Genomic DNA, 22,945 nt, shown 5'->3' on the forward strand with positions numbered 1-22,945 from the left:
TCATTGTACTATTTCATCAAAGAAAAAAGTGTACAGATAACCACAAATTAGGTGTACCCAATTATTCATTGTTCTCATAACACAAATGTAACTAGCTAGCGTTGTTGTTGTTTCATTAAAGCAAATCGTGTTGTTCTTTTATAACATTATAGAAGAAGTAGAATAAGCTCAAAGATGTAGAGCACAGCTAAATCTAAGAAGGTTGATGATGCTAAGTGTACGATTACGGGTATACTACACCGAAGGCGGGTGATGGTTAATGGTGATGCGTTTGGAGGATGCTTATCAAAATAGGCCTGAATGGAGTACTTAAAAAGTAGCTCGCTAGGGTAGGGGTTGCCATGTGCTTCCACATGGTCTCGTTACACGCCGAGCTATGAACGGATGCATAACTTTATCACCTAGCAAATTGATACATTCATACGTCCTCTCGTCCTTCAAGCACCAAATAAGACATGAGTAAGAAACATGATACCACAGAGTAAGGCATATGATCGATCCTATCACAAGGCAAATGTAAATGGAGGGGGGTGGTATGAGAGGAGGAAGTAAAGACAACAATGTAAAGAGAGGAAAAGAGTTGTAGTTTTGAATCATCGAGAAGAAGAGAAAATAACGTTGAAAGCACTCCTTGTGAATGTGTCAATGATATGAATACAAGTAGGGATGATAGAAAAGGGTGAATGATCATGATGGGGCATATGCAATCATCAAGGCAGATGACAACTTGTGTAACCTTTTGGATGAATAAATACCTTGGCCATGCGTTGTGCCTGTGTCTTTTGCGGTCTTTCAGTTGTGCTTCTGTCGAATATATACAACACACTTGACTTGTGTACAGCAGACAGAAGCTCGACTATAACAACTATCACAACAACAACAACAACCCCTTCCCCACGTACTATCTTTCTTTTTCTTTTATGCAATCTGCCTTTTGATCTCTCTCTCTCTTTTCTTTCCCATTCTATAAACGATCATGTCGGAACTTGTCTACAACGCACGTTCTATTGCTGGTGAAACCACTTTCAAGTCCAATGACCAACCCCCATCGACTGTCGACACGACAACGACATCGACGACGACTACCACTACTAAAACAACCACAACGACTGACGCATCGTCCAAAGATGATCAACAACATTTCAACATGGGAGACAAGGCAGTGGTTCAGCTCCTGAACAAGCTTGACGAGGTTAGGGGAATATAAGGAAGGGGTGTATATGTGTGTGTGGGCGTGTGTGTGTGTATGTGTGTGCTTGGAGATATGCGCGTATCCATTCAACAACCTTTTTATATATGTGTATGGGCTTACTAACGATAACATACATAGGGTGCCCAAACGATTGCCAACTTGCGATCCATCCTTACGTTAAAGACAGCCGAACTTAACGAGCTTATCGCCCAACTTGAGTTGACCAACCAAGCTATTGTCAATGTTGAATCGACCACGACACAAATCGAGCACATGTTGAAAGATTTGGGTCTCTCGGGTGAACGTGATGAATCGGTTCTTATGCATGCTGAAGCAAGTCTGGATTCAGCCATCAAGTCAGCTAGCCATTTGTATAAGCGACGTCCATCCATGGCAAGTAACGGTAGCAACGGTGGTAGTACTCCTTTGGTAATGGATCAAGATCAGCAACAACGCCGTGAACAACGCATGGTATGTTTCTTTCTCTGTCATGGCAACCTACCTACTACCTCCGATTCCCCCATTTGCACCTCTCCCCCCCTTTTATTGTGCCACAAAAGAAAACCCTGTATTCATTGTTCCCTATAGTCTGCTCGGTTCTCGACAAGGATTCGCTACAAGCCAGATACCAAGCCCATCTTACGTCAGCTGAATGATTTGTTGAGGGATCTCGAATTGGATTCTGCAAGATTCTTTGAAGAGATTGGAACAACAGGTACACTATTTATTATCTTGAAAAGGTGCTGTTGTATGCTCACTTTTGGGGAATAATAGATGATGTACAAAAGCTGCAAAAAGCCAAGGTGGATCTTGATATTGCAAAGACGATTGCTCTTTCCGCCAAGAGTAATCTCAAGCGCCGTACGATCCTACTTCGCAGTGCTAGAAGACGTAATGCTCCTGAAGAGGTCAAGATGGTAAGTGCGTATGTTTACAGGATAAAGTGGAAATGCTAATCCCCATACAATACATAGCTTGGCAACAAAATTCGAGAAAGTGTTGCTTTGTGGAAGACTTATGCACGTGGATCACCATTGCTTGTTGATGGAAAAGATATCCTGGAGATTCTGGATGCTGAGGATGATCTGATTTCGAGAAATGTGAGTTTTACTTGGGTATCTTATTTACAATGGAGCTAACAATGATAATAAGCTTCCTGTTCATCCTGCTCGTATGTCCTTTGATGGGTATGCTTCCAACAAGGGATCCCCAACACCATCGACATCCAGCACCTCTCGTACCATGCGTAACAGTCTTTCGACACGATCCACTGATAGACCTACACACAGCCGTACTTCATCTCTTCATGCTGGCACGCCTACTACTACTACAACGGCTGATTCATCTATCCCCATTCCTACGACAACAATGGATCCTGCAGCTGTACCACCTGTACCACCTATTCCAGCTGCTGTCAAAAAGACCTATCGTCATTCTGCAGCGGCTCGCGTCTCTGTACGCGCAAGCACAGGTGTGCCACGTGTGAGGACATCATCACTTACGGGTCACAAAACCAAAGATGCCAATAGTGGCACCTCCACCAATCGACCTTCACCAACAACTCGATCCAAAGATTCGCCTACTGCAAGTAGTGCTACGAGTGGTGGTACCGGTATCCCATCATTGGCAGGGTCACTTTCACCACCATCCTCCTCCTCTTCACAAGCTACAGCTGATAACAAAAAGACCGGTTCTACTAAACCGCCAAGTCAACGTGGTCCTGGTTCCACTTTACGTATCCGAAGTATGCTTGCAAAGAGGAATATGCAATCGACAGCATCATCATCATCAGCAGCAGCATCGCCACCGCATTGATGATATTATCACCAGCACAAAGATCGCCCAGCGTACGTTGTTGTTGTTCGCTGTAGCAACCTCCCCCATTTCTCTCTCTCTCTCTCTATTCTTTACATGTTTTTCTCTTTTATGCCTTATTCCCATCGTGATCACTCTATAGTAATTCTTATATACGCATCCTAAGATCCTTATTCCACATCCCCCACCCAACTTATTTAAGTATTATTGCAAAGTCTCATTTGCTTATCCAATCATGATTATCATAGCAACACATTTCAATCTCTCAATTAAAAGATGTGTTTTATAGTTTGTTGAATAATTCTACATATGTACATTTCTATCTATCATGTTCATGTCTTCTCTATGATGATGCACCTTGCCATGCACACATACGGCCATCTTCACCACCTGTTAAGATGCTCTGAGAATGATGATTCCAATAGACCGCTCGAACAATGTCTGTATGACCACCAGGTGCCTTGAGTGTTTGACAATGTTGTACTTGACCCACATTCACATGCAGTAATTGGACATCACCACTATTTGAAAAAGATCCCTTAGTGATTGACGTAATCACGCACGTATCCTTTCTTGTTACCTATTGTTGCCTGTGATCAAATAGAAGCGCTGTGATACCGGATCATAACTACAATCAATAGCATACTCGACTTGATTGCTATCAAAGCTTCGCACATCACCAAAGTCGCAAATGAGATCACCCTATTCATATCCCATTAGCATAGGCTGGTTGACGTAAACACAAATCATTTACCTCCAATGTATGCAATAAAAATGTCTCTGTATGCGTCAAGCTGTACACGTATTCTGCATCAGGACCAAAGAATCCCATCTTTTGAATTGACGAGCCAGCATCCACCACCGCGAGAATATCTTCTTCCTCATCAAAGTCTGTAACGTCGTAATAGTTGATAATACCATCGGTGGAACTTGATAAAAGACGAGCTGGCATGCTGGGGTGGCATTGGATTTCGGTGATATCATCGAGGTGGGATTCAACAAATTTATGCAGGATCGAGGACTGGCGGGTATCAAAAAACACAAGTTCACCATTGGCATACTTGTCATAATCACTCGTACCAACGACTGCCATCGTATCATTGCAATTGATGTCGAATGCAGAGATCGGCTTGGAATCTAATCCGCCCCTTTTTTGATGAGTAACCTCTATAACAAAACGTTTGCTTTACTTACACGTCAATGTCTGTACAGGTTGTGCTGTTCTCAAATCCCATCGTACAAGTGTTCCATCCACGGATGATGTAAAGAGAGTTGAATCATTATACAGCTGCATCTTGGTGAGCACCTTTTGTTGGCGTAGTGCTGTGGCAGGTTGCAACGTTGCTAGATCGTAAAGGCGCACCGTGCTATCCGAACATGAAGCCATGGCGTATTGGCTGTTGGCTGTTACTTGAAGCACATACTCATTGCCAAGCTGTAGATCGAGTGCTTGTACCGGTTGGAATGGTGGCAATAGGGTGGGATTCGACTCGACCTGAATCATAATGGTCAAACGAAAAGGAAAAAACTGGGGTGGTCAGTCACGAGCAATGCAAGCTACAAAAAGAGAGAGACAGACCCAGCAGCTGCTTCTTTGTCCTACAACACAACCACACTTTCAACTTTCTTCTTTCCATTCGCCATGGCAACCATGTTCACAAATCGTTGGATACCGGCATTTCTCTATCCCATCACTGTTTTAGCATTGAGCACTTTTGTGGCAGGCCGTGTCCCACCTAGTTACTTTAGCGACTCTCACAACCTTATCAACGTCTACTTTGTCAAGCTTGGTTGGCTATGGACGACCGTTGCCTATGTCTCACTCCTCAACGGTGACAAAAAGAGCTGGTTACGATACATCTTGTCAACGGCCTATTGGTTTTGCATCACACAATGGTTACTGGGCCCCAGCTTTATCGATCGCGTGTTTGTGGCTACGGGTGGTAGCTGTTCATCGGACATCTTGCTGCAAAGTCAGGCCACGTGTCGCCAAACGGGAGGTCAATGGATCGGTGGTCATGATGTTTCAGGCCACTGCGTACTTTTAGTCCATGCAAGCTTATTCTTATGGGAGGAACAACGCGCCATCTTGCTCTTCAAGAATACCAAAAAGTATGGTTTATACATCGTCTATGGATTCCTGGCCTTGTGGTGGTGGATGCTTTGCATGACAAGCACTTATTTTTTCCATGGTCAACGGGAATTGGTTTCAGGCACCTTCTTTGGCATGTTTGGATGGGTCATCATGGTAGGTACATTAGAATGCAGCGAGCGAATCTAGGTGGATTCAAGATGACTAAACGACTACAAATTGTAGTATTTGGTCATGTTCCCTTTGATTGGTCTTGTGGACACCCTTCAGCCATCTCAAAAGGAGCAGCAGCAGCAACAACAACAACAGCATGAGAAATTGTAATCATTCTTTTTATATCATATCATTGTACGTAGAATACATTATCCTTTAATAATTAGATAATAAATGAGCTTAGAAGAATATGCATCGTGGATGGGGATACATGTGCAGCTGTCAAGTACGAGAAACCGGTATAGTTGCAGCATCTAGCAGGAGACAGCTTTATATGGCAAATCGGGGATTACACTTTCAAGAGCATGATTTTTGAAGGACTTAATTCTCACGCAGCGCATTCCCTCTGCTTGGCTACGAATCTGCTTACATGTGACGATTTCTGGTATAAAAAGTTGGTTCCCAGCTTTCAACCCCACATCTTTTCCCTCTCTTTATTCTTTACTACTCCCCCTTTTTCCCTTTACATATACCATTATGGCTGCTGGTTTACGCAAAGTATACGTTGTTGGTGTTGGCATGTCCAAGTTCATCAAGCCTCGTGGCGAGGTGGATTATCCTGGTAGATATCTATCCCCAGAATAACAACGCAACAGTGAGACGCCTTACACATACACACACACGTTTATAGAATTCGGCCTTGAAGCTGCTGTCAAAGCATTGAACGACGCCAAGTTGAATTATGATCAAGTCGAATACGCAACATGCGGTTATGTATACGGCGACAGCACCTGTGGCCAGCGTGTCTTGTATCAGCTTGGCATGACTCAAGTATGTATTATGTTCAAATGCGCGTAACACATGCACACGATCTTCTCATTTTTGGTTACACAACGCTGACCAAACTTGTATTTCCTCCTCCTCCTTTCAAAAGATCCCTGTCATTAACGTCAACAACAACTGCTCTACTGGTTCCACTGCTTTATTGCAAGCTCGTCTTGCTGTAGCATCAGGTCTTGTTGACTGTGCAATGGCTCTTGGCTTTGAGCGCATGGCAAGGTATATCTTAAAAGAGACGCTTTTTTATGCAACGTATTGAGTAGCTTCTTTATTTTTATTTTTGATGCAGAGGTTCTTTGACAAGTGCCTTCCAAGATCGTACCAACCCCATGGGTAAGTATCAAATCATCGAATTATAGCATGTGGATCCCACTAACATAAAATACAGATCACGTGTTCAGCGTGATGGCTGGTGAACGTGGATTTGAACCAAAGGCACCTGGTGCTGCTCAAATCTTTGGCAATGCTGGTATCGGCTATATGGAAAAGTATGGTGCCACGGAGGAGCATATGGCCAAGATTGCCGAAAAGAACCATCGCCACAGGTAAAGCAATGGTGATTGATTGATTCGTTGTTCATTGTTCATTGTTCATTGATTGACCCATTCATTATAAAGCTCTCTCAACCCCTACTCGCAATTCCGTGATGTTTACACCCTTGATCAAATCAAGCAATCCCCCAAGATTTATGGCCCCTTGACCAAGTTGCAATGCTGCCCAACGAGTGACGGTGCCGGTTGTGCCATTGTTGCATCTGAAGAGTTTGTCAAAAAGCACAACTTGTGGGATCAAGCTGTTGAAATTTGTGCTCAAGTCATGGCAACCGATTCTCCACGCATGTTGACGACCGATGCTATCGAGTGGGCTGGTGCTGACATGACACGTCGTGCTGCTACTGAAGCCTATGCTAAGGCTGGCATTACCCCTAATGATGTTCAAGTCATTGAACTCCATGATTGTTTCTCAGCCAACGAGGTAAATGGCATACACCTTTTTCCAAACGATCAAAGATTAACAATGCTCTTCTTCTATATATAGCTTCTTACCTATGATGCCCTTGGCCTTACTCCCCCTGGCAAAGCACACACTTTGATTGATTCCGGTGACAACACCTATGGTGGAAAATACGTTGTGAATCCCTCTGGTGGATTGATCTCCAAGGGCCATCCATTGGGTGCCACTGGTTTGGCTCAATGTACAGGTTTGTGTATACATAAACAAAGGTATGCTGCATATATTTAGCTCACTATTTATATAGAGTTGACATGGCAACTCCGAGGATGGACCGGTGATCGTCAGGTACCCAATGTCAAATATGCCCTCCAACACAACGTTGGCTTGGGCGGTGCCGTTGTTATTACCATCTACAAGAAGGCCAATGCTAACAAGTGTGCACCCCATGTTGGTTACAACCCTGTAAGTGTTGTTGTTGTTGACGACGACGACGTGGTGGTGGCGGGTATTACGGGAATGAAAAAATGACTAAACTATCTTTGATTTTAGGCTGTTGAAGCCAAACCTATCTCGCAAGAGGATTATGACAAGGCTTGTTCCAAGACCAACAACCGATCATCTTTGCTTGAAGCCAAGCTCTAAATCCATCCCATCCTGTAGTAGTAGTAGTGGTAATGCTTGTGAATGCAATACATTATATATATCCTCCCCTTTTTTATTCACATGTAAAAGAAAGAGCAATGTCTCAACAAAGAACAATGGTTCTTGTCCCACTTGGTCACGAGATTTTCACAGAGGTATAGTGTGTGTGCCTGTGTGTGTGTGTGTGTGTGCCTGTGCGCTTGTTGAAACCCAAACAAGACACAGCAGCAGAAAGTCAGGGACCCTACTTGTACATCCTTTTCTTTGTTTTTTCCTCTCTTTCCCTTAAAGCAACAACGTTGGTATAGTAAGGGGGGATATTCCCTTTTAAAAAAGAACAAGGCAAAATGGCGCTGCACGAACCAGGGGTTACATTGCAGCAACAGCAGCAGCAGCATCATCACTCCTCTAACAACAACACCACCACCACCACATCACCGCTTCTCCCAAAACAGCAGGCGTCCAATATAGCACAACTCTACCATCAACTTCAACAAGCGGCGTTTGACGACCTTTCCGTTGCTCAACAGCACAACTCCACCACCACCTCAACCTCAACTTCACTCGCATCCGCCACCATCATTAACAGCAACATTCCCTCGTCCTCGTCCTCTTTCGTTGCTGCTGCCATTTCTTCCACTGGCTCAATTCCACCAACACCACCACTTCCACCACCACCCATTATAGCGCGCACTGACCGTGCATCTTGCACAATGTCGTCTTGTTCAGTACCGTCATCCACCCGTTCGTCATCAGAAAGCAGTTGTACCAACAGCAGTAGTCCCATTACACCTCATCACCAGGTTCTTATGACGAATCCACCGGTTTGTGCTTGTGAGCATTGGCTAGTCTCAGTCGATTCAGAGCATTGTGGTTTATGCGATGATCCTCAACCTGCTTTACAGTGGTGGCAAGCCGAGCGTGCAGTGCGTGTGCAAACCATTGACCGTACCCAGAGCCAACTGGAGCGTTTACGAGATAAGCAGAGCGAGCAGCATGATTATATACAACATTTACGACAACAAATAATCACAAAGGAGCAAGCGATTGAACGACGTGGTCCTGAACTTGAAGCTCTTAAACAAGACCTCGAGATTCTTCAACAAAAATGCACTGGGGAGCGTCAACAAGTACAGCAAATTCAACAATCGAAAGAATCGGTGAAGCGTGAACTCGAAGAATTATCTCAGCGATTGTTTGAGGAGGCGAATGAAATGATTCAGCATGAGAAAAAGGAAAAGGAACGCATTGAACAGGATTTGGAAGTCGTTCGTCATTTGTTGAATGAAGCTCAAAGTGATCTTGCCCTTGCTCAAAAAGAACTTGCTCAATTACGCCATCACCTACAAAGTGAAGAATCCAAATATCAAAAGCAACAACAACATCAACAACATCGACCATCCTCCACATGCACTAATTTGAGTGATCATCGCATATCCACCCATTCGTCTTCTTCTTCATCTGCAGCACTTGTTGATCACCCTGACGCGCCACCTTTATCATCTTTGATGCGAGCTCAGATCGATCTTGCTACTCAATCCATCGTCAGTAACCAAGCAGCAACAACAACAGCTCAGCCAACAACAACAAAGCCATCTTTGGGAGTCCAAGTCGAGGCGTCGGAAGATGACCATTGTTTAATGGAATTCCGCCAATTCATTGATGCAGCAACCACCGTCTCATTACGCAAACTCAACAGCTTACCTTATATGAAGCACGTGATTGAAGAGGATGTAAAGCCAACTTTACGTTTTGGACCGAATCCACGCATGGCGTGTCGTAAGATTATTGATGCCATCTTGGTCAAGACATGTTTTGTGGAAGATTGCCCGCCTGGATACGTGAATCAGCTTATCGAGACTCAACAACGACAACAAGCAGCAGCAGCAGCGAATGCTGAGAACACCATTGCGAGTCTGTGGGAACGCTTCTCACTCTCACCTGTATTTTATGGATGTCAGGCTTGTGGACGTGCTGTGGCACCTGAAGAAAAGGAACAATGTGATCGAGTGCTCTTGTATCGGTTTAGGACCTCTTATTTCGATGAATGGTCGTGCATTGACCGCTATTGTCGCGATCGATTGGAATCGGTGATGCAATTTTACGCCTTTTTGCGTCAACTGCGTATTGGTGCTTATCGCCATCGGTCACTCACGGACCTTTATCAAGAATGTTCCCGTTTACGTCTGCAAATGTTCCTTGCTAGGTAACACGAAATACCCAAACTCAGGAAGAATTACTCTAAACGCAATGATTATTATAGAATGGGTGCTCTTCCGGGTGCTTTACATGGCTGTGGTATGGATCCAGATCGTCTAGCAAAGGCTTCTCCCGAAGGTGAAACAAGTCGTCTTTCAAGCTCTACCGCCGTTACCGTTTAATAATACTACTATCTTTTTTACCCTGTTTTCTTATCCCCTTTTCCTCTTACCAAGTTATACACCCTACACCATACACACACACACACACGCACGCATTATCACGCTTCTCATACCACCTCTATACACGTCTTCCGTTTTTTTATGTTGTGTAATAAGAATCTACGCTTTGTTCACTTTTTCTTTTCCTCGGTAATATCGTAGTAAAACAATACACGCACGTCGTTGTCCTCCCTATATCGCACGACAAATAAAGCAACTGTGCACAAAAGCTATCTTACATATGACAGTCGTCCTTCCTTATCCATATTGGGTGATTGACAAGATAGAGAGAGCGAGAGCGAGAGAGGTGTACACGAAGATAAAATGTGAGAACACAAATCATTTCTCAGGCTCTTATTTCTTCCCATTACTTTCTCTCTCTTTTCTACTATTTCGCATCAACTGCAATAGTACATACGTATTCAAGATGGCCACTACGCCTCAAGATTTTTCAACAAAGGAAGAGAAGGTCATTGTTGAAGCCACCAACAACATGGTCGTTCTCGAGAATGCAAGTACCAAGTCGGCCGAAGCTGAGCATGAATTTGAATACGAGATCGAGGACGAGAAAAGGAAACAAGATAATGATTGCGAAGGCCACGGTGGTGATCAAGAAGAGAAACAAGAGCAGGAGGAGGAAAAAGGATGGTTTGGACGTCTCTACAGCCGTCATAAAATATGGTTTCGGTAAGACCCTGTCTTTTTCTTCATTGCTTCCACCACCAATGGAAGGGTCGAGGGTGGGGGGAACCTGGGAAAGTATACCAAATCAAGCCAACATCCGTACCTTCTTTTTCTACACCACACATACACACTTGTCCCATGTGACAGTCTGGTCATGTGGTTACTGTTTACAGGGTTTCTCGCTGCAGCCTATGCGCTGCAGGTACCAAAGGGATATAATCAAGAAAATTTAATCCTTGGTTTGATCTATGCCTGCTTCACGCTAAAAATGATCTTCAACTATGTCCCATTCTCATTGATCACGACACCCTGTTGGAAAGTATGGGATACAGTGGCAGCACCTTTTTACAAGCTCAGCAAGCGTCTACGATCCATATTGTATGGTGCCTTTGTGGCGGCTGTCATTATCATTACCGTATTTAGTATCCCTGAGACGGATTCAACACGATTGCAGCGATTCATTGCCTTGGTTGGTTTGGTGGTCTTTTTATTGCTCTTGGTTGTCTCATCCACGGTATGTAATAATGCACATACATCTTAACTTTTTATACTCAACATGATGGCACTAGAATCGGCGCGCTATCAATTGGACAACGGTATGCAGCTCAATGCTCCTCCAATTTTTGTTAGCACTCTTTGTGTTTCGATCTTCAGTGGGCCACGACATTTTCGAGTGGGCATCTACCTTTGCACAAGGATACCTAAGCAAAGCATGGCACGGCATCCAATTCTTGACCAATGATGACATTGCCGACATGAGCATTTTTGCTATCACTGTATTTCCAGCCATCATCTTTTTCGCATCCACTGTGCAAATGTTGTACCATGTTGGTGCCTTGCAATGGCTCCTTTCTCGATTTGCTGTCATTTTTGTGTATCTATTACAAGTATCAGGTGCAGAAGCTGTTGTCGCCACCGCCTCGGTAAGTATATACAAGGGTCATGGATTGGATGAATGATGAGGGATTAACATGGATAAAAAAAAAGCCCTTTATTGGACAAGGTGAAAATGCCCTACTCGTACGTCCCTTCTTGCCATTAATGACAACGTCCGAACTGCATCAAGTCATGACCTCAGGTTTCGCCACCATTTCTGGTTCAGTGCTGTTTGGCTATATGGCAATGGGCGTATCAGGTCAAGCCCTGCTTACATCATGCATCATGTCCATCCCATGTTCATTGGCCGTATCCAAGATTCGATATCCTGAAGTGGAGGAACCATTAACAGGACGAGTGATCAAAGTCCCACCACAAGATGAACCAGCTGCCAATATTTTACATGCAGCAGCCAATGGTGCAAACACCGGCATGACCATTGTCCTTTGTATTGCTGCCAACTTGATTTCAATCCTTTCGTTGCTTTACGCATTCAATGCTTTCCTCACATGGGCTGGTAACTTTTTGACCATTCAAGATCTCACCTTGCAACTTGTCACTGGCTATGTCTTTGTACCCGTAAGTGCTATTATTATCGATGACGGTATCCATGCTAACACGTGACATGTAATAAGATCGCATGGCTTATTGGTGCTGATAGCTCTGATGTGGTGGCAGTGGGTCAATTGATGGCACTCAAGATTTGGGCAAAGTAAGTTTAAGCATAAAGTCCCATTCATGTTACTAATGATGTTGCCTGGATACGCTATTGTAGCGAATTCGTTGCCTATCAAGCCATGACAAGTGACTATGCGGATAAGCTCACTCAACGCTCACAATTGGTTGCCACCTATGCTCTTTGTGGATTTGCCAATCTTTCAAGTGTTGGTATTCAAATTGGTACCTTGGGTTCTCTTGCACCCAATCGCACAGGAGAAATATCCAAACTTGCAGTATCTGCTATGATATGCGGTGCCATGTCAACCTGGATTTCAGCATCGATTGCTGGAATGCTTGCTTAATCATGTCTTTTCATAGTAATCCTATATCTAATAATACACTTTTTATTCGTTAAAGACATTATTGTAATACGATTTGAGAGGCCTCTTGCATGAACGGACTTGAGCGTGAGTGGGTGGGCGAGTGGGCGGGATCCAAGCCACTGATGGCGGTGGTGGCAGTGAATTTGCAGGAGAGAATGTCTGAGTGGGTTGCACCCTCCGAAGTTTTTGTTAACTCTCCTTGATCGATCTCTTTTTCCTTCGACCCCCATTCTTTCTCGTCATGGCAGCAACAAAGTCAGAGGAGATCGACTTTCCTCGTGGAGGTGCCAGCATTCTTACACCACTCGAACACCGTCAAATTTCAATCAAGGCCGCCAATGACTTGTTCAAAAGTGTAAGCGATCGATACCATACATGCCCGTTTGTCTTTCTCGGTCAACCTTCTCACTCATGTACCCTTTTATGATAGAGCGAGAAACGTAAAGAGACAGCTGACGAGCCTGCAGCAAAGAAACGACGTAAAACCGACAAAAAGAAGGCAACCGTTGCCAGCAAAAAGGACAGCAAGCCAAAGACTGAAAAGCATGCACCTATCGATCGTCTTTCACTCAAGGTAAAGTGTCTAATCATGATAGTATCAATGGGATAAAAGGCTGAACAATGAATATTAGGATTTGAATCCCGAGACGTTGATGACTGGATGCATCACAAAGATCAAAGACCTTGAGCTCATTGTTGCCCTTCCATCACAAATCACGGGTGTCGTTCCTATCACCGAAATTTCAGAACAAGTCAGCGCAGCTGTTGAACGTATTGCTGGTGACAACGACAATGACGATGAGGATGATGATGATGACGACAACGAAGAGGAACAAGGTCTTCCAAGCTTATACAAGTTGTTCCGTGTCGGTCAATTTGTTCAATGCCGTGTGGTGCGTGTGGAGGAAGCTGATCCATCAGACAAGCGAACAAAGACCAACATCGAGCTTACATTGCGTCCTGAAGCTATCAATCGTGATGTTGCCAAAGTGGATGCAAGCGAAGGATCGGTAAGTTGGATGATTAGTGCATCATGAAATGTATATTCACACATGATGTTCTGCTAGGTTTTGAGTGCTAGCGTCAAGAGCGTTGAGGATCACGGTTACATTTTGTCGCTTGGTATCGAGGATGTTACCGCCTTTTGCAATTTGAAGGATGCAGAGACCTATGTCAACGAATACAACCGTGGCGAGCCATTGGTGCCAGGCCAAATTGTGCAATGTGTTGTGAAAAAGTCACCAAAGAAGGATCAACGCACCGTCAATGTCACTCTCGATTCAAATCAAGCAGCCAAGGCTATCGTAAGTCACCCGTCACCTCTTTTTATTGAACGATTCACTGATTTTTTCTATGTATAGGTCAAGAGCCCTGCTTCCAGTCTCCATTCGGTTGTACCTGGATTGAAGGTCAACGGCACTATCAAAGCAGTTCAATCCAAGGGCTTGAATATCACTTTTATGGGTCTCTATGATGCCACCATTGATGCTTCCCAGATCCCTAATGGCGACGTTTCATCCTACAACGTTGGCGACAGCATCACTTTCCGTATATTGTTTTGTGCACCTGGTGTCAATCAAAAGATGGTCGGTGGTACATTGTTGCCTCACTTGTTGGCCGATACCAAGAATCAAGCCCAGCAGTATGTGGGTGAACGCTATCCTCACGGCACATTGTTGGAGGAAGTCAAGGTCGTACGTGTGGCTCGTAACAAGGGACTTTATATGTCGATCAAGGGTGTGGATGATATTCAAGCCTTTGCAAGCGTAAGTCATCTCTCTCTTTATGATATGCCAAAAGTGGGATGTTGATCACTTACAATGCATGTAAAAAATAGGTCAACAACATTTCGGATGAACGCATTGAGAACGTTGTCGAGACATCAGCAAAGTATGGTTTGGATACGGTCCACAGTGCTCGTGTACTCAGCTACAGCCCTATGGAGGATGTGTTATCCGTCACTCTCAAAAAGAGCGTCATCGATGAGAAATACGGCAACATCAATGAGATCGAGATTGGTGATATTATTGAAGGCACCGTTCAAAAGTTCATTCGTGCCGGTTTATTGTTGAACATCTCTTCTGGTATCAGTGCGCTTGTGCCAGTCATCCACTATGCTGATACAGCTCTCAAGCAACCTGAACTCAAATACAAGCCTGGCAACAAGATCCGTGGTCGTGTTTTGGAGCGTGATGTCGACAATAGCCGTCTTTTGGTGTCTCTCAAGCAAACTTTGATTGATAGCCCATTGCCACGTATCACAAGTTGGGAAACGGCAAAGTCTGATATGATCACCCATGCTGTCATCCAATCGGTTCGTCCTAGTGGTGCTATTTTGCGTTTCTATGGTGGCTTGACCGGTTTTGTACCTGCATCACAAATGACCGAAGCACGTGTCGCCAATCTTACAACGGCTTTCCGTATCGGCCAAACTGTTAAGGCCTATATTTATGCTGTCAATCAAGATCAACGTCGCATCATTGCATCTTTGACCAATGTCGGCAAGGTCAAGAAGCAAGAGAAGGAGGCTCGCAAAAAGGAAGAAGCTGAAAAGTATGCTATTGGCAATATTGTTTCCGCCACAATCAAGGCTGTCAAGGATACGCAATTGAATATCGAGCTTGCCAATGGTCGTCATGGTCGCGTTGCTATTACGGAGCTCTTCACGGATGTCTCTCAAGTGAAGGATCTCAAGCACCCACTTGCTCAATTCAAGAATGGTGATAAAATTGAGGTCAAGATTTTGGGCATGCGTAACACCAAGGGCCATGGTTACTTGCCTATCACCCGTACCCATGATGTCAAGGAGGTGATCGATTGCTCACTCAAGCTCGGCAGCAAGACCGATGTTGGTAAGGGCAAGGTTGGCGAACACTACCTTGGCTTTGTCACCAACATCTCCAAGAAGCATGTGGATATTGTGGTGGGTGCTCACTTGCATGGCTTGATCCGTAAGCAATTCACATCAAGCGATGCTGCCAAGGCAACCAACTTTCAAAAGGAGTATACCGTTGGCCAATTGGTTCCTGTTGAACTTGTGAGTTTGGATAAGCAACATCATACGGGTGAATTTGTGCCATCCAAGGACAAGGCCATTCCTCGCATTACCAATGTTAAGAGCATCAAGACCGGTATGGTGGGTCTTGGTCTTGTGCAACGTATCACCCGTCACCAAGGAATGCAAATCCAAATTGCCCATGGTATCCATGGCCGTGTTCACCGCACTGATCTCGTCGATACCTTCAGCAACGATCCATTGGGTGATTACAAGGAAGGCATGGTGGTTCGTTACGCTGTCATTGCTACCAACTACAGAAAGAACCAATTTGATCTCTCATTACGCTCATGCCGTGTCAACCCCGACGCCACTCCTCCTGCAACAGCCAACCCAGAAATCAACTCTGTCTCTGATATCGAAGCTGATCAAGTCCTTTGGGGCTATGTGAGCAACGTTGCCAACAATGGTGTGTTTGTGAGCCTTGGTCGTAACGTTACTGCACGCATCAAAATTGGATACCTTTCGGATGAATTCGTCAAGGATTGGCAAAAGTTGTACTCTGCTGGTCAACTTGTAAAGTGCAAGATCTTGCATGTTGATACCGAAAACAACCGTGTCGAAGGTGCATTGAACAAGAGCCGTGTTGGAGACAAGAAGGATGAGGATGGTGATGATATTATGGATGAACTTTCCAGTGATGATGATCTCGAATCCGAAGAAGAAGAGGATGAGGATGAGGATGAGGATGAGGAGGAAAACGAGGTTCAACAAGAAGATGAGGAAATGCAAGATGTGCGTGATATCGATGAGACCATGGGCGAAGCTGCTGGCGACGATGATGAATCCTCTGACAGTGACAATGAAGATGAGGCTATTCCTGCTCTTGGTGGCAAAGGTTTCGACTGGTCGGGCAACTTGCAAGAGACCAAACAAGATAGCGAGGATGAATCTGATGATGAGGATGAATCGGACGAAGAGCAAGATGTCAAGAAGAAAAAGAAGGGTGGTGAAAAGCAAGTCGAGGATAAGACAGCTGAATTGTCAACCACGGCTCCTCAATCCGCTGGCGACTATGAGCGTGTCCTTGTGGGTTCACCCAATTCATCTTTCCTTTGGATCAACTACATGGCATACCAACTTCAGCTATCCGAGATTGAAAAGGCACGTGAAATCGGTAATCGTGCATTGAACACCATCAGCTTCCGTGAAGAGCAAGAAAAAATGAACGTGTGGATGGCAATGCTCAACTTGGAAAACACCTACGGCAGTGATGAATCATTGGAGGAAGTCTTTAAGCGCTCTTGTGTGTATTGCGATCCTGAAAAGATGCATATGCAATTGGCCGAGATGTATGAACGTACCGGAAAGACCGAGGCAAGTACATGTAACAGCGTTGTAATATTTCGTGTGGGATACTTACTCTTTATTATAGAAAGCACAAGCCTTGTTGGAAGAGTCTCTGAAAAAGTTCAGCCAAAATCCCAAATTCTGGACGCACTTTGGTCTGTTTTATCTCAAGAATGACAATGTTGAAGGCGCACGAGAATTGTTACAGCGCTGTGTCAAGGTGTTGCCCAAACATCATCGTAAGTGTGCTGGATGCTCATGTCCACGGCATGTACTTATACCTTCTCAATTTATAGATGTTGAGACAATCAGCAAATTTGCACAAATGGAATTCAAGCATGGCGAGCCTGAACGTGGACGCACTATCTTTGAGGGTCTGCTGAGCAGCTATCCTAAGCGCATTGATATCTGGAGTGTCTATGTGGATATGGAGATCAAGGCTGGAGATCAAGAAATCATTCGACGATTGTTTGAGCGTCTCACATCCATGAAGGTGTCTTCCAAAAAGATGAAGTTCTTTTTCAAGAAATGGCTACAATACGAGAAGGAACATGGCTCTGAAGAAGATGCTGAACGAGTCAAAGAAAAGGCTTTGGACTATGTGAACAGCGCTGACCGTGCATAAGCAAGATCCTCTCTCTCTATAGACGCATCCACATTATCTATCAACATCATTTTTCTTTCTATTACCACTCACATTCCACAAATCCCCCCCCCTTTTTCTTACGCAACACCAACATATACATGTACACATACTCTCTTTCCATCTTTCATATTCATTCGATTCAAAAGTAATATAGCGAAATCGTAACTTGGCTGCTTAACTCAACAAGTTAGAGCAATAAAAGAGCTGTTTCTCTCACATGACAACAGCCCAATGATGCATGACAGTAATGAGCTACGACTGACGGACACCGACCAATGATTCAAAGTCCCTTTGGCTCAATTCACACCAATCCAATGATACACTACGATTACAGGAACGAATTGGCTTTACCTTAAACATAGGGTGTCCGCATCAAAGCCCATCTTACTACCCGCTACACCCTATAACACATGAACACATGAACAACACAACGTGTAAACATTGGGTTTTATGGTTCGATGAAAAAGTAACGGGGTCTGGCGGGCACGATAAGAAAACGCGGCCTGGGGACTAACTATGGTAAATGAGGTGTAAATATTTTATGCACGCAATGCATTTCGTGATCCGAAAAACGCCCATCAGCAAGACTGGTTACCCAGTGACACAGATGACTAGGTGTATGCAAATGCAGCCCAATTCTTCGTCACTCGCCAAAGGAAGACATTTTATCAATGGTATAGGTGTGGTTGACTATAGGAAACGAGTGGATGCCCACGCATTGAATGTACTGCCATTGAATGCGATTTAGGTTGCATTCATGCATCTTCAGGGGCATTTGGTGCAAAACATGGTTACGCTTTTGGATATTGATCCTGTCACTGCGGCTTTATGCATATGTATGCGAGATCTACTATTCACCTCTTCTTGGAGAATTGCATAAGACGGCTACTACACACGTTCTCTGAATGATCAATTACTTGTCATCAACGACTAACGGCAATCGTTGACATGACTTGCAAGCTTGCTTCATGGTATATTTGTTTAGGTCCTCTTGTGGGTATTTGAACGTGTTCCGATGTATGTAACATAAAAACTTGTTTGAAACATTTGTTTGGCATCCTTTGTGAATGTTTTCGGAGATGCTCTTGGAAATGAGGTAGCTTCGGTTCCAAGTTGCACTCACTTGGACCTGCTTAAGATGCTCGATAGCATATCCACTTGATAGTGCTCTTAGATGGTATCGTCATTGTTATGTATAAAAAGGTATGAATGAGCCTATAATTTCCAGGCTAACGCAAACAGCTTACTTGATGAATATGGTCGACGAGATTGGCGCATCGGTACTGTATGTCAAATGGGAGCTGAAAAAGAGAAGGGTACAGTACACAAAGAAGGAATCCAGGTCTTCTGATGCGTGTGCTACAATGCAAAACGCCAGCATAATGTGACCAGAAGCTCTCTCGGTTGAAGTTGGTAAGGCGTTCGTTCGAGAAAATTATAAAAGAGGTCCAAAAAGTACGAGTATTTGCTATCTAATCAAGCCCGTTCTCTGCTGCAAAATGAAGTTCGCAAGTCTCCTCGTTGTCTTTACCGGTCTTTTACTTTCTGTTGTCTCTGCCGAACGATACCAGGCCATCCTTAGATTTTTACCATCACCTCACATTTTCCCAACGCCTTATTTCACTGTGATTGACTTGCCAGCCCTCGAAAAATCGATTCGCGTGAATTTGTGGCAAACCGAAAACCCCCAAGAACTTACTCAAGGTTATCCAGGAAAAGTATCCAGAGGTTATGTTGAGGTTGATAACCTCCCCGCTTTTGATGGACGATATGCAGCGCTTGTCAATGATGATACAGAATATCTCCAGTTGAGAGTCCACCACAATGATGGATACATGTTTACATTCATTGGTCAAAGTGCAACGGACGAAGCAGTTACAAACATGAAGGTTCGAGCGGACGTGAAGCCATTGGATCAAGACCTATGGAGCTGGTGGTAGTTTCGCGAAGCTTGTGATACATAGCATGCATTGGATTTCTTTGTCTTTTGAATATGTATACATGATCTCCATAAAGCATCCTACTTGATATCTATAAAGAATAGTGTGGCATCTATACATCCTTTCCCATGAGGCGAGGTGTAGGATTTAATGTTTGACTTGGTAGATGCATTGAAGAATGGATGTCTTAGTCAATTAGAGCACGTCACTTGCACGCTTTTGGTATTGGCTCATTGTTGCTCTCTCTCCCTCTCTCTTTACTTTTCGCATATCAACAACCTTTTTTTACGGGTGGCCGATCTCGCCTCACCTTTCAAGTCTTACGTGCTTAGTCAAACAACAATCGCCCGCTTCTTTAAAAGCGCATTCGATCCATACATACAGCGTCGTCGCTTCTATATACAATTTCATCCCAATTGTCGACGCTACCGCAGCATCACTCACTCAATAACCTCTGTTATTAATAATCGGTGCTACATGTGGTATCTCAAAAGCCATATACCTCTTACATGACCTTCTTTATTATTCCATTTCGAAGCAATAGTAAATGTAATCCACGAGCTAGCAAAGTCCAAGCGTGTATGTAATAAATAAACAATGCTTTATTTCATCTTGCTACATTACAACCATCGTTGTCTTCGTCGTCCCTCATCATTCGTACTTCTACTCATACTCATACTCATACTCGTACCCGTCACCAGTCGTCAATCCCATCCTCGTAAAGATCAAAAACACGTAAAGAGGCCGAATGGAATCTTGCAGTCTTCCTTTTGAATCTCGTTGTCCGTATCATCGTCATCGTTGTGGATGTCGTAATCATCGTCATTGTTGTGGAACTCGTTGTCGTTATCATCGCAACCATCATCATTATCGTAATCATTGTAATGGTCGTCTCTATAAATAAAAAGCAGCCAAGTTAGGCAATCTAATACCGGGAATGATGACGATTTGGTATACCGTTAGGCGATCTTCCCCAAGGAAGAAAACAAATCATAAGGAATTCACAAGTCAAATCACCATCATATGAGCAACGTCGAGCGATCCCTTGTTCTTGAGAAAGCACTGCACGAATCACGCAAGGCCAGTTCGATCCATGGCAAGGAAGGACATCACTTACGTAGAAATCCAGGCTCATTGTTGTCCTCATTCATCCTCTCAAAGAAAGAATGATCCCCAATCCAATCCTTCCAATCATTTCCCACCTCATGAAAAGAAATCCTCAAGCGAAAGAACGAGCCTATCACGAGAAGAGCGTGTTGGCCCAACACATTCACAACCGGGCTGTTGCAAATCCCCTTTTACCTCAACACGGTGACCATGCTCTTCCAACAACCCATCGTCATCGACCCATCACCTCAACGCAGGCCTCTAGAGTCCTGGACGTGTTCCAAGAAGCTTTTCCAGCACATTGGCTAGTGCAGAGCGACGCAGCAGCCACTTGATCCAGGCTGGGACTTGAACCCAAAGAGATGATGATGATGATGCCCCCAAGTTGCATTGCTTGACCAAAGAAACCTATTCAACTCATTATTAGCACACACGTACAATAAAACGCCTCTTTTCATTGTTTATTTCATTGCACTTGCCTTTTCCATAGACGTAAAGATCCTTAGCTGCTGGTTGTTAGAGACCGAAAACCATGGTGTAGTGTTGTTGAGCCGAAACAGAACGCCAAACCAGCCAACGTCTTGAAACCAAACTTGGCCCTTATATAAGCTAACAGGTCAATGGAACCAGTTCGGCTGCAACATTGGATTCTCAATGTACCTGTTGACACCAAGCATAGAGCGGGAATAGCAACGAACAAGAGGAAGCAACGATATCGCCATGGCAACCACCAACCACGCTCATTCCTCAGCACTTGGACACACTCACTCCCTGACAATGCATGTTCAGAACTGCATTAACACCTCACAGCCAACAAGAGCACTTTTTTGTAATACATTACCTTGATCGAGATGTCGTGAATGGGATAAGGAAAGGTGGGAGAAAAAGAAGAGAAGCGTTGTCTCAAGTCGTAGAGCTGCTGTCCCCCAAGTTTAAACCCCCCTACTGCTATTACACTGAGGTCATTCAATGACCCCACACACGCCATCCACCCATCGTCATAAAAGAAATGATCCTCACGTATAGCAAAAGGGTGTGTGCCATTTTACACTTTACATGATAAACGACTAATGGCAATCATTGGCATGACTTGCAAGCTTGTTTCATGGTATGTTTGTTTAGAGTCAAGTTGCTCTCACTTGGACCTGCTAAGATGCTCGATAGCATATCCATTTGATAATGCTCTTATGAATAAAAAGGTATGAATGAACCTATAATATCCGAGCTATCGCAAACAGCTTACTTGATGAATATGGTTGACGACATTGGCGAATGGGTATGTCAAATGGGAGCTGAAAAAGAGAAGGGTACAGTACACAAAGAAGGAATTCAGGTCGTCTGATGCGTGTGTTACAATGCAAAACGCCAGCATAATGTGACTAGAAGCTCTCTGGCTTGAAGTTGATACGTAAGACAACTAGGTGTTCATTCGAGACAATTATAAAAGAGGTCCAAAAAGTACGAGTACTTGCTATCTTATCAAGCTCATTCTCTGCTACAAGATGAAGTTCTCAAGTCTCCTCGTTGTCTTTACCGGTCTTTTACTTTCTGTTGTCTCTGCCGCACGATACCCGGCTATTCTTGAATTTCAACCGTCGCCTGACATTTTACCACGGCTTTATTTCACTGAGATTGTCTTGCCAACCATTCGAAAAACGATTCGCGTCAATTTATGGCAACTCGGAAAACCTCAGGATCTTACTGAAGCTTACCTAGGGAGAAAATCCAGAGGTTATGTTGAGGTTGATGACATCTCCGCTTTCAATGGACGATACTTAGGGCTTGTCAATGACGATACAGAATCTCTCCAGGTGAAAATCCACCACAATGATGGCCAAACGTTTTCATTCATTGGTGCAAGTGCAACGGAGAATCCAGTGACAAACTTATGGTTCGGGCGGAGATGAAGCCATTGTATGAAGACCTATGGAGTTGGTGGTAGTTTCGCGAAGCTTGTGATAGCATGCATTGGATTTCTTTGTCTTTTGAATATACATGATCTCCATAAAGCATCGTACTTGATTTCTATAAAAAGGGTGCGGTATCTATACATCTTTTCCCATGAAGCGAGGTAGAGGATTTAATGTTTGGCTTGGTAGTTGCATTGAAGAATGGATGTCTTGGTCAGTTAGAGCAAGTCACTTGCTCGCTTTTGGTATTAGCTCATTGTTGCTCTCTCTCCCTCTCTCCCTCTTC

The 22,945-nt window shown here is 44.1% G+C and overlaps 9 protein-coding genes across 9 annotated transcripts; 8 read left to right on the forward strand and 1 right to left on the reverse strand.

Moving 5' to 3' along the window:
* Positions 1-976: 976 nt before the first annotated feature.
* Positions 977-3,007, forward strand: O0I10_011518 (uncharacterized protein; the record flags this gene model as incomplete). The annotated part of the gene is made up of 6 exons (XM_058491483.1): positions 977-1,192; positions 1,331-1,663; positions 1,781-1,907; positions 1,967-2,109; positions 2,167-2,292; positions 2,345-3,007. 6 exons carry the CDS (start codon positions 977-979, stop codon positions 3,005-3,007), a joined length of 1,608 nt encoding a protein of 535 aa, XP_058337758.1.
* Positions 3,008-3,350: 343 nt separating this feature from the next.
* Positions 3,351-4,511, reverse strand: O0I10_011519 (uncharacterized protein; the record flags this gene model as incomplete). Its single annotated transcript, XM_058491484.1, has 4 exons — positions 3,351-3,528; positions 3,588-3,709; positions 3,762-4,144; positions 4,202-4,511. The coding sequence occupies 4 exons, from the start codon at positions 4,509-4,511 to the stop codon at positions 3,351-3,353; spliced, it is 993 nt and encodes a 330-aa protein (XP_058337759.1).
* A 138-nt stretch (positions 4,512-4,649) lies between these two features.
* O0I10_011520 (uncharacterized protein) lies at positions 4,650-5,423 on the forward strand (the record flags this gene model as incomplete). Its single annotated transcript, XM_058491485.1, has 2 exons — positions 4,650-5,255; positions 5,325-5,423. 2 exons carry the CDS (start codon positions 4,650-4,652, stop codon positions 5,421-5,423), a joined length of 705 nt encoding a protein of 234 aa, XP_058337760.1.
* A 366-nt stretch (positions 5,424-5,789) lies between these two features.
* Positions 5,790-7,688, forward strand: O0I10_011521 (uncharacterized protein; the record flags this gene model as incomplete). The annotated part of the gene is made up of 9 exons (XM_058491486.1): positions 5,790-5,874; positions 5,944-6,083; positions 6,187-6,311; positions 6,382-6,425; positions 6,481-6,637; positions 6,710-7,067; positions 7,131-7,293; positions 7,351-7,508; positions 7,596-7,688. 9 exons carry the CDS (start codon positions 5,790-5,792, stop codon positions 7,686-7,688), a joined length of 1,323 nt encoding a protein of 440 aa, XP_058337761.1.
* A 347-nt stretch (positions 7,689-8,035) lies between these two features.
* On the forward strand, positions 8,036-10,069 carry O0I10_011522 (uncharacterized protein; the record flags this gene model as incomplete). The annotated part of the gene is made up of 2 exons (XM_058491487.1): positions 8,036-9,894; positions 9,952-10,069. 2 exons carry the CDS (start codon positions 8,036-8,038, stop codon positions 10,067-10,069), a joined length of 1,977 nt encoding a protein of 658 aa, XP_058337762.1.
* Positions 10,070-10,535: 466 nt separating this feature from the next.
* On the forward strand, positions 10,536-12,690 carry O0I10_011523 (uncharacterized protein; the record flags this gene model as incomplete). The annotated part of the gene is made up of 6 exons (XM_058491488.1): positions 10,536-10,795; positions 10,940-11,306; positions 11,362-11,715; positions 11,780-12,247; positions 12,304-12,380; positions 12,444-12,690. 6 exons carry the CDS (start codon positions 10,536-10,538, stop codon positions 12,688-12,690), a joined length of 1,773 nt encoding a protein of 590 aa, XP_058337763.1.
* A 262-nt stretch (positions 12,691-12,952) lies between these two features.
* O0I10_011524 (uncharacterized protein) lies at positions 12,953-17,681 on the forward strand (the record flags this gene model as incomplete). The annotated part of the gene is made up of 8 exons (XM_058491489.1): positions 12,953-13,066; positions 13,142-13,285; positions 13,344-13,721; positions 13,779-14,015; positions 14,073-14,477; positions 14,549-17,083; positions 17,142-17,295; positions 17,353-17,681. 8 exons carry the CDS (start codon positions 12,953-12,955, stop codon positions 17,679-17,681), a joined length of 4,296 nt encoding a protein of 1,431 aa, XP_058337764.1.
* Positions 17,682-19,201: 1,520 nt separating this feature from the next.
* O0I10_011525 (uncharacterized protein) lies at positions 19,202-19,642 on the forward strand (the record flags this gene model as incomplete). The annotated part of the gene is made up of 1 exon (XM_058491490.1): positions 19,202-19,642. One exon carries the CDS (start codon positions 19,202-19,204, stop codon positions 19,640-19,642), a length of 441 nt encoding a protein of 146 aa, XP_058337765.1.
* A 2,609-nt stretch (positions 19,643-22,251) lies between these two features.
* Positions 22,252-22,656, forward strand: O0I10_011526 (uncharacterized protein; the record flags this gene model as incomplete). The annotated part of the gene is made up of 1 exon (XM_058491491.1): positions 22,252-22,656. One exon carries the CDS (start codon positions 22,252-22,254, stop codon positions 22,654-22,656), a length of 405 nt encoding a protein of 134 aa, XP_058337766.1.
* Positions 22,657-22,945: the final 289 nt, after the last annotated feature.

This window comes from Lichtheimia ornata, assembly GCF_029851405.1.
Source record: "Lichtheimia ornata isolate CBS 291.66 chromosome Unknown scaffold00092, whole genome shotgun sequence".
NCBI classification, from domain to species: Eukaryota; Fungi; Mucoromycota; class Mucoromycetes; order Mucorales; family Lichtheimiaceae; genus Lichtheimia; species Lichtheimia ornata.